The sequence below is a fragment of the Diplotaxodon limnothrissa genome, linkage group LG20 (assembly GCF_057381915.1).
Source record: "Diplotaxodon limnothrissa isolate DT_005_m linkage group LG20, D_limnothrissa_male_GT1.1, whole genome shotgun sequence".
Taxonomy (NCBI): Eukaryota; Metazoa; Chordata; class Actinopteri; order Cichliformes; family Cichlidae; genus Diplotaxodon; species Diplotaxodon limnothrissa.
This window is the reverse complement of record NC_140615.1, coordinates 11,893,237-11,904,540: the sequence shown is the minus strand read 5'-3', so window position 1 is coordinate 11,904,540 and position 11,304 is coordinate 11,893,237. Positions and strand designations below refer to the sequence as shown.

Below are 11,304 nucleotides of genomic sequence, written 5' to 3'. Positions count from 1 at the left end.
TAGCAGCAGCGAGCGCGAGAGACCCTATTCAGACAAGCTTTTCTTTGCATCGTAACTCAACTCCATTTCTTCCGCTATAACACCTTGACAAGGAGAATCCCTCTAAATAATGGGTTGTGTGGGGACACCATTGCTGCAGGGTGCATCCCTGTAATTGCGGCGCACTTCCTGGTTTGAGTCAGTTGAGATGACATGGGAATAGGTGAGCCTTCAAAGAAACACAAAACTTAAGTTGTCACTGCCCCAAGATAGGACAGTCACTAAGAGTCACACACACCTAACGATATATTCCTGTATTTTAAATTCACTAACTCACTGTCTTTCTGGCATATTCTATCTGATGTGTTTTTTTTTCTTACAATAAGGCCCAGGAGTATGAGTATCAGTGGAGCACCACCCACAGAAAGTTAAACTACCTTAATGGAAAGAAAAAGAAAGGAAAAGTAAAAAGTGTCATATTTCCCACACCCTTTACTAACAAATGGAGGTCAAAGGAAAGATATGAATTCAGGTATAAATAATGAAAGACAGGATTAAAAAAAAGGGATGGTGACATTAAATACACAAGTTTATTCACTAAAATTCATATATGAGCACACACACAGACACACACACAGACACACAAATGTACACAGTCTCTTAGCAGATGGTGAACCATGAGGTTGTAAAACAAGCCTGTTCTCTTTGTCCACCTACGCAGCACTTTGCACAGTGTGTCTATCAGATGGCGGCTCTTTATCAAGGTGTGGCTCACACTGGCTCCACACAAAGCTCTGTTAAACAAGAATATGGGAGGCCTCCTTGTAACAACTGGGGTGTTGTGGCTGGACTAGTTTTATTGCCAAGCAGCTCCCTCTTATAGCTAGTATTTTGCACTTGGGCATTTACACTTTTACAGCCATATGTGTATAAATAACTCAACTGATCAGACTGGCAACTTCCTTCTTTTACATTTGATTTATCACAGAGGATAATTGTGATGCAAAAAAACAAACCAGATCAATAGAGCCAAAATCACGCTGACTCACAGTTTGGTTGTCCTTTTATCAGGTTACAGATGGTAAGTCAAACCAAACTTGATGTATGCTCTAAAAGGCACAATACTTTGGTCCATATGGCTGCTCACAGTGTGCTTATGTTGCTCGTGGTTGCCCCTCTGTATGTGTAATTATATGGTTGCATGTGTGCTGGGTCTAAAAGGTACCCACCCCTGTCAATTATCAGGTTGTTTGGAGGAAGAGAGAAGATTATGCATAATTGCCAGCCATAGCTGGGCCTGGGTGTTTCCCCCAGAGTCAAATCACTGAGACAGAAGGTGATTAGTGGATTTGCCATGCGAGCAGACTAATGCTATGTTGCTCAACTGCATACCTGCTGCTGGATTTGGCGCTAGACTTTATGATTAATGATGATGTCTGGAAGTATCAAGAACGATTCGCCTTGGATGAAGTAGTTTTACAATAAATTAATGTTCACATTAAATTATGTCATAGTTTAATGGGACACTTGGGTTTATTTTTATTACTTAGATTTCTAACTTAAATTGTGTAAACTGGACCTAAAGACATAGGGTAGGCCACAGGTAGGACGATGTCTTGTATAGCACTTACTTAGTACTTATTCACCCATTGATATAAGCACTTTATTCTTCTACATCTTAACGGTTGCTATCTACTATTCACACACGCAAATTTGACCCAAGTTACACTTTGGCCAGACTGGAGTAGCCAGAGCTCAAGCCACCAGCCTTCAGATTAGCAGATGACCTGCTCTACCTCCTGTCCTACAGACAACCCAATGTAAAAGATGGAGACCGGTGTATCTAAAGCAAACAAGTCCCCTGAAATGATTTCTTTTAGATGTTAATGACACTGAGCCAGTTGAGAACACTATTTTACCTACCAGGCCACCCTGGAAAACTGGCAAATCCATTGACACAGTGCTCTCATGTTACCATAGGGTCCACACAATAGAGGCTTACGGACAATAAATAATGAATGAAGCTAAACTTAGAGGTCCGGTTGGTGTGGGATACACAATCTTGACTTGTTAGTTTGTGTTGTAAGATTCAATCTACAAGTAGCAACTGTTGCTAAGGGTCCCATTACCCGAGTAACTGGTGATTGTTTACATTACTAGTTGGTTTTCTTGCTTTCATTGTGCGATACTGTGGCTAACTTTAGACTAAACTGCCGACAGACCATGTGATTGCGCCCCTGTCGAGTCTGTCCTTCAGTCTGTGGGTTTAACTGTTTGTCTTGGCCCTGCAGTTGGACTATAAGGTTGAGTGCACTTGGCAGAAGAAGAGTAAGCTGACAAGTTTTTCAGGGAGCCCTGATGTCTGTGTGTGTGAAGCTGTAGTTGCAGGTAAACCGTTTTACTTTTGAATAGCTGTAGTAGTTCTGCTCCTGCTTTCCAACATAAATACCTACCTACATTTATGATACTCACACAAAACAACAGTAAAAGGACTAACAGAGCTAATTTCTTATTAAACCACAGCAAACGGTAAAGCCATACAACTATTTATCACATTTCCACTGCTACTATTTGCATACTAGATCAGCATACCAGCCTGATTACATGCTGTTGGTACAGGAAGCAGGCCACCTAGGTACGCTTACTTCATTTTTTTTCTTTATTCACCATTTTCTAGAAGACCAGTGATATGGTGCTGCAATTTCAGCATAACATAATTAGGCACATTAAACTTCACATGTCATCATATTGTAAGCTTTTGGAGGGAGATCACTTTAAAAGAGCAACATTGACAAATTGAAGTTAAATTGGCAGTTTGGGCGGATGCGTAATTAAAATGCACTTCAGGAAGAGTATTTATTAATAAGAGTTATTCTCTGCCATTATGAACCTGTTTGAAGTATGAACAGTGTGATGCTCAAATAATATAATAGTAAAAAATATGCACATACGAAACAGGGAAAATACTATGAATGAAGCGTACTCTACAGTAGTACTTTTCCTCTTGTTCCGCTCTTTATGCCAACAGGATCACTGTGAATCAAAAGAGCTCCTCCCACTTTCTAATTATGGATCAATAATAAATTACCCCAGCGACCTTCGCCAGAGCAAAGAGATGTCATCAAGGTGCTCCGTGGATCCCTGCAGTTATGGTCAGGATGCAGCAGAGACCAGACTGGAGAAGAAGCGAGGCCAAGAAAAGGAGGAAACAGAAGTTCCCTGTGGAAGCAGCAGGCCTGCAGGAAGTCTGAGGAAGGAGGGACCAGGAAGAGAACAGACACTGCTGCCACAGACACAGACTTGGAAAGAGAGACAGACATTTTCCCAATCGTCTGTCAACCAGGAGAGCCAAAGTGGAGGTGTGTGTGGAGTAAAGAGGGCGCCTTATTTTAAATTCTGTCCATAGGGTGATTTTTATTTTAGCACACAAAAATGCAAGTCTGCACATCTTAATCTAATAAAATAAAAACACTATAAGTCAAACAACTTAAATATTCCCCGGAATAGAATAGAATTAATTTCTTCTGCCTTTCTGTTGTAAAGAAATGAATCGGTAATGTGTTGTGTTTGTGTATCAGGTCCATGTATAATGGCACAACCCGTCCAGAGGTCCAAGTTAAAGGATTTGTCAGGCAGGCAGATAGAGGAGCCGAGGGGGCCTGGGCCTTTTTACTTTTTTGGAGGAACCAACGGAGCTAAAATGTTAGTATGAATTATTTAATTTCAAAGTAACTGTTGTGGAGAAATGTATGGTGTGATGCTTGAATAAAAAATAGCATGGTATGTATTTTATTTGGGGCCTTTTGTCAGTCTAAAGCTTTTCTAATGTGACCCCTTACTTCTTGTTTGTGGTGTGATTAAAGTCTAAGTGATTTCCTCTGGGACTTTTCCTTCAGAGTGAGCAATTACTGTGAGAGCAGAGGATGGAAGAGGATTTACAACAAGGACAGGGAGGATTTCAATCTCAAGTGGTGCGAGACCAAATCACCAGCCCAGTACTCCAACTTCAGAGAAGGTAGTGGGAATGCAGAGGATATCACCTGGAGCTGGTTTACGACGAAAATATGCAATTTCTGTTGCTTAGCTTAAGAGACAGAACTAAAAGTTGACATGCTAACTAACTAATATTTCAAAATCCTCATTTTTTGTTCCCAGGCAGGCAGTTGATGTACCAGATTCCCAATAACAAGGTGCTCACCACGAAGATCGGTCTCCTCAGCAGTCTTCAACAGTATGAGCGAGTGAGCAGCAGAGTCAGCCATGGTCAAGCACTTAGGTGAGCTGGACATTTATTTTCCTTTCTTTGTCTTTGTCTCTCTCTCGTATCCAAAATGGTTGTTTCTCTTAAAAGCAGACAGGTATATCTCTGTTACCAAATTTTGCAGCTGTGTCAAATCTCCCAGCTTCTATCCGGTACGATTACTGTGGCTGAATAGAAGCCCCACTCTGTAAATAATGATTTAAAACCATATCAGCCTGTGAAACTATTTAATAAACACGCCAAGTAACCTCATCAGATATCTAGCCTCTCCATTGAATCACAGAAGCTTTGTGTCGCAGTTATATGCTGGATCTGTGGTTAATTATTAATAGTAAATTAGTTTGATTTTACAACCTGATTTTTTTTTTACGTCATACTCGGCAAGGAAATACAATAGTTTTAAAAACAGAACCATACGCTCATAGAAACATGCAGTTAAAAAAAGCTTCACTTATAGTCACAAACATTAAAAATGTACTTCACTTTCATAATTGGGATATGCTGAATGCGACGCAAAGTTATTGTGCAAACATCTGTGTCAGAGCAGGAAGTATTAGATGTAAACTCTGATACTAACCTAATTTTTATGGTAAATGACGTCATGTACAGATGGATACTTTATCTTTGGTAGGAAGGAAAACATGTATGAAAAGGAAAAAAGTCTCCCAACCATTGCCCCCCAAAACTAAAGAGCTAAAGAAGGACAAAGCTAACAGTTTCTTAAACATGCAATACATTTTTTATTTTTTTATTTTACTGCATCTGTAGAGCTATCAGTGTGCATCGCAGAGGCCTCTGTATCAAGCTTAGTTCTGTAAGTTCAATTCAATTCAATTTTATTTATATTGCAACAAATTACAGCAACAGTCACCTCAAAACACTTTATATTGTAAGGTAAAGACCCTATAATAATACAGAGAAAACCCCAACAATCATATGACCCCATATGAGCAAGCGCTTCAACGATAGTAGGGGAAACTCTCTTTGGCGTGAAGAAAGCTCCGGCTGAACCAGGCTCAGGGAGGGGCGGCTATCTGCTGCGACTGGTTGGGTGTGAGGGGAGGAAGACAGGACAAAAGACACACTGTGGAAGAGTTAATAATAACTAAAGATTAAATACAAAGGAGTATAAACACATAGTGAGTGAAGAAGAAACACTCAGTCGATCATGGGAAGCCTCAGCAGCATAGGCCTATTGGAGCATAACCAAGGGAGGATTCAGGCTCACCTGATCCAGTTCTCACTGTAAAGTTTATCAAAAAAGGAAAGTTTTAAGCATAATCCTAAAATTAGAGAAAGGGTTTGTCTCCCAAATCCAAACTGGGAGCTGGTTCCACAGAAGGTGCCTGAAAGCTGAAAACTCTATCTCCCATTCTACATTTAAATATCCGAGGGACCACAAGTAAGCCTGCAGTCGTAGCACGCAGTGCTCTATTGGACTGATACGGTACTATGAGGTCTTTAAGAGAGGCCTGATTAATGAATACCTTGTATGTGAGAAGAAGGACTTTAAATTTGATTCTGGATTTAACAGGGAGCCAATGACGAAAAGCCAATATGGAAGAAATATGCCCTCTCTTTCTAGTCACTGTGTGCGCTCTTACTGCAGCATTTTGGATCAACTGTAAGCTTGTCAGGAAGTTTTTAGAACAGCTTGATTATAATAATAGTCTATCCTAAAAAGTAATAAATGCATGAATTAGTTTCCAGCATCGCTCTGAGATATGATGTTCCTCATTTTAGAGATATCACACTTTAGAGATAAAAACTATGAACACTGAGTTATTTTAACCAGCTGTTCAGCTTTTAATGTGATTATGTGAATTTATAGTTACAAATATTAAGATTAGAGTACTTCAGTTTCTACAAACAGAATTAAAAGTATATAAGTGGAATTTTATACTAATGCTGGAAAATGTTTCAGTGCTAGTGAAGATATGCAATAATGGACTATTATACCAGTATATAGCAGGAAATATGCCATATTTTAGACTTTGTGTATGTTTTTAGATTTTTTTATTTTTTTATTACAAACTTCCTTCAGTTCTTCAGAAAAATCAATTTGCATATATGTAAAGCTTGACTTAATGCTTTGAAATTATGGTATGACTGGGGTTTGGAATAAATCTGAACATATGCCGCAAACGATGGATGAACAGAACATATGAATGTTGTTGTGGTACACCAAAGATTTTGTATGTTTGTGGCCTGACTTTCTTTTTTGCCTCAAAGCCAGTTTTCCCGCAATCCATGGCACCGACATCCATGTGGGCTTCCTTGTTCGTTTTGTTCTGTTGTAATTTACAGGAGGCTGAAAATGGAAGAGTTCATACCCACTACTTTGCGCATGGATGTGAGGGAAGAGAGAGAGGCTTTCTTTGCCCAACAGGAGGGTAACTGACATCTTACCTAACTACAACAACCTTTTACACATTAGCATTTTGATGCAACAATAACAGTACTGGTTGAACTGGAACATCCTTTAGTTTGCAGGTTTAAAATGAGATCAATTAAACTTGAAATGCATGTTGGGTCACGCATCCAACATTGAAAAGAAAGAAAATCGTTTGTCCTGCGTAGCGTTAAGACAACAGTCGCCTTGGTGAGTGTTTAATCAAGAGGCTGTGGACGCTGGAAAATAATGCACTTCACCTCCCATAAGGCCCTGATAAAATCACCAGGGGAACATGCTGTTGCCATAGAGATGAGTCAGCAGAGGGCAGGGCTGAGACACAAACACAAGGAGAGAGGTGCAGCAGGATGTGAATGCCAAAGAAAATACATTTAATATTAAAGTTGACATTTTTCATGGTAAGCATTGAGGATGAAATAGATTTTTAACACCCACTGTAGTAATTACAGGCACCCAGCATAATGACAGTAGTTGTGCACGGGTTTTGACAAACACGTTTATCACTAAGTAAACAGGACAAGAATACAGACAGCTGCTTTAGATCTGTTGGTGATGGATGAATTTGTGGAAAAGAAGGAAAAAGGACAGAACCAACTCTAATAGACGTGCGTTTAAAGACAGTCGATGCTGGCATCACTTTTAAAACAGCATATTGACTGTTTTTAAAAAAACTAGAAATTGAAATTTTGCATCATAATTTTTATTGACTGCAGTTCACAATATGTTCTGAGCTTTTTTACGTCTTTATTTTCATAATGATATGACATGTAGTGGCCTAGAGATCATATTCCACTACAACATATAGAAAAAAAAGGAAATACTCCGACTCACATTTCAGATTTAAATATTTGCTAAAGAGGTGAAAAGTAAATACAACACACTTGGGTGCAATCCAGTTTTCCCACAACTGTGCTTGAGCGCAACTAAAGCACGATTTCACGGAATCAGATTTTACTGGTGAAAATGACAAATGCCTCAATACAGGATTAAGCCTTGAAAAGTTAAAAACAATACAGAAAAGGAAACTGTCAGGTGGAAAGCTCAGTTCCTGTGACACCCCGTTAATTTAATTTTGTCACTGTCGCCAGGTGTGAGCAACAGGGAGAGCCGCATGTGGATCTGTAAGCCTACGGGTATGAACCAGGGAAGAGGGATCTTCCTTTTGAAGAGCAAGGAGGACATAGCTGCCTTCAGACTGAAGCTGAAGCACATGGAGGACCGCCAGTTCAACAGGAAAATGCATTACCGCCAGCCTCAGGCTTACATCGTTCAACAGTTGGTGAACACAGGATGTTAAGATTAATATCACCCACACTTGCAGTTCCCAGAGAAGCAGGCATATTATTCTATTTTTGTAGCTTGAGTGCCTGCTATTCCTGGTTTTTAGTATTGGCACATGGTTTTAAAAGCATCAACAGGCTTCAAAAAACCTTTAGTTTTGGGTCTCTGATTCAGTTGTCATTTTGCAGTGCTGTTCTAAAATAACATGAACAGAAGTAACAGCAGCCAATGATAAGGAACCATAAAAACAATTCTGTTGTACTACAGGTTGTTTAGTCAACCATCTGTCATTCATTTCTTACTGTCAGCTTCAGCTTCTTGCTGTCAAACGCAGCCTTTGAAGGTGTTTGTGCGATTGAATGCAGACCTACGATTTGTCCTCAGTTACATCCAGAACCCGCTGCTGCTGAAAGGGAAAAAGTTTGACGTGCGTTCCTACCTTCTCATCGCATGCACTGCACCTTATGTGGTCTTTTTCCGTCATGGTTACGTGCGACTGACTTGTGACCTCTATGACCCCACCTCCAAGAACCTTTCTGCCCACCTGACCAACCAGGTAGACCCCTAATCTAGATAGACTCTGCGAGAATATGAAGGGTTAACTGGAAGATCAAAGTCTAAACGGTTTTACAATTATCTGCTTGGAAATCAGACAGCTGTTAAAAAATGTGGTGAATGGGGGAAGCAGTTAGAAAGCAGGTCCTTCCAGTGGACCTTGTAACAAGGCTAAACGTGTCCTGAAACAATGTGCCATCTTCCGTATACGCTAAGAAATGAGTCCTGGCTATAGCAGAAATGTGTATTTAGGAATAGAAACCAAAATGACACTTTACATCATCACTGTTTTAACTAGAGCGGTATGTCTTTGAAATGTTATTTACAAGCATTTCCACAGACAGACCAGATCAGATTCACATTCACTTTATTGTCTACATTTAGCAAAACACACAAATCACTGTAATTGAACCATTAAACTAGCAAAGGATTTTAACCTTGGTTTATTTTGTATTTTAGCTTGAATCACACATTAGTTTAGGTTTTACTTTCGGTGGTGAATTTTATGTGCACATCAGATATTAAAGATGCTAAACATGTTTCAGCTGGAAAATTATTGCTAGAGGGACACTCATGTCTGTCTTTTTTTATGCTACATGTCTTCATTATTTCCAGATCAAGCTTTTTGTTTTGGCACAAACTTGCTACCTGCCTCTGCTCACATCTTCGTGTGTCTCTGGTCCCCCTGCTGTTCGTTTCCAGTACATGCAGAAGAAGAACCCTCTTTACAGCCAACTGAAGGAAGACACTGTGTGGTCCATGGAGAGCTTCAACGCCTACGTCAACGACAGGTTTCAGGCTGCAAAGGATCTGCCCAGGGACTGGGTGCTGGGCGCCTTTGCAGTGAGTGCAGTGTTGTAGCTCTCAGGGACCAATTACAATTATAATGATGGTTACTGGCACATGCAGCTAATTGAGATTGTGGTTAAGTTTTGGATGCATCATCCCATCACTAAAATGAGATGTTACATGTGATGGGTTGTTTTTTTTTACAGTGCCCTGCAGATTGGTCGGTTCATTTTTGGCGTTGTGTCACACACACACACACACACACACACACACACACACACACACACACACACACACACACACACACACACACACACACACACACACACATACATTTCTTTGACTTAAATGAAGCTTGAGCTATATGCAGTAGTGAGGAACTTTAATTAGTTGAAGTGAAACAAACCAGCCGGTAATACAAAAGTCATAAAATCATTCTGATGCCTAATGAACAACTTTCTTTCTCCCTGATATTCAGAAGCGCATGCAGCAGATCATGAGCCAGTGCTTCTTAGCAGTCAAGTCAAAGTTAGACTGCCGCCTGGGGTTCTTTGACTTGATCGGCTGTGACTTCTTGGTCGATGAAGACTTCAAAGTGGGTAGGACATTTCTGGTAATGTGAATGCAAACAGTGTTTAGCATGTGCATTGAGTGTGTGCATTCCTGATAGGTGTGGCTGCTGGAGATGAACTGCAATCCAGCTCTCCATACGAACTGTGAGGTGCTAAAGGAGGTGATACCCAGCGTGGTTGTGGAGACACTAGGTGAGTTCTGGAAAAACAAACAGCACGTTTCGCAAGCCCCAAATGCAAATTCAGCATATGTTTGTATTAATACCACTCCACCAAAGATGTTCTCACATTTTGTTTAGTGTTTAACTGGCATAGTCACAGTTCCCTTTATTGCACATGTTTGCTAAACAGGCTGATGTGTTGTAACAACCAAAAGTGTTTTTTCTATCTATAAGTCTGTCTGTTGTTTTATGCCCTTCTCTAGATTTGACTCTGGAGATCTTCAGGAAGATTCGTGGCAGGCAGAAAATATTTCCTTTGGTCAGTCAGAGGGAGTTTGTGCTTCTCTATAGTGCTTTTTCCACTACAGAGAAGTCTAGCATGGAATTGCAGAAAAACACCAAAGATGCTCAGAAAACTGAACCCAGAAGGTTTATGTGTGGAACAGAGGAAAAAAGTGTTCCCTCGGCACCCCCTGATAATTCTGCAAATGATTCAGCACTTCCAAAACGAAGGAGCAGGTCGATGAGTGGCCACCGTCCCACCAGCACTTCACAAAATCATCGTGAGTCAGGGAATTCACATTATACAGCTAAACTCAAGCTAAGCAAAAGTACTTTGAATCATCATTTAAAGGCTGGAAATGACCATCACATCCCCGTCATCACTAGCTCTGAGTGAGTGAAGCTCTACCTGTCTGTGGCTCTCCTGGAACACCGTACCTTACAGTATTGAACATGTGGAACAATTTAGGATACGAAGAGTTTAGTGTAGAAAAGAAAAGAGGAACTGTGACAGTATGCAGACAGCTGCGGTATAAAAAGCCTTTGGTGCTTTTTAAAGATTTTAAGAGAAATACTCTGGAAAATGCGTCAATAAAGAATGTATTCATCATCAACAATATCTTCTGGCTTCTTTTTTTGGTCCTGTTTGGTAAGGAAGGTGTGGCGAAGAGAACCCATGTCAAAGTCATTTTTCTTTGTTAGTGCATGCATACAACATTCATTCTCAAATCAAAGGGTCTGGTAGAAAATGCATCAGTGAGTCATCTGACATGAAGTTGCATCAGCAGAGCAGCTTCTGATCTGTGGAAAGTCACTCAGACGTGATTGTGTGCAAACCCTCCCACCACCTTACTGCAACTTTAACCAGGAAGATCAATGCAAGGCTCCACTCTACAGTTGTTGTAGCTTGTTTTGACTGCAGCCCTTTACCTCTCTGTGTCATAACTCATAATTATCTCTCTTGGCTACTCAGAGTCAAGTTCAGCGCATGTAAACTAGACAGGCATGGCC

General features: G+C 40.4%; 1 protein-coding gene across 1 annotated transcript; it reads left to right on the top strand.

Annotated features, from left to right (window-relative positions):
• The first annotated feature begins 3,013 nt into the window (after positions 1–3,013).
• Positions 3,014–10,690, top strand: ttll10 (tubulin tyrosine ligase-like family, member 10). The gene is made up of 11 exons (XM_085344917.1): positions 3,014–3,338; positions 3,558–3,681; positions 3,876–3,994; positions 4,135–4,255; positions 6,548–6,633; positions 7,742–7,928; positions 8,319–8,490; positions 9,105–9,332; positions 9,757–9,873; positions 9,949–10,042; positions 10,275–10,690. Exons 1-11 carry the CDS (start codon positions 3,095–3,097, stop codon positions 10,688–10,690), a joined length of 1,908 nt encoding a protein of 635 aa, XP_085201043.1. The 5' UTR covers positions 3,014–3,094.
• Positions 10,691–11,304: the final 614 nt, after the last annotated feature.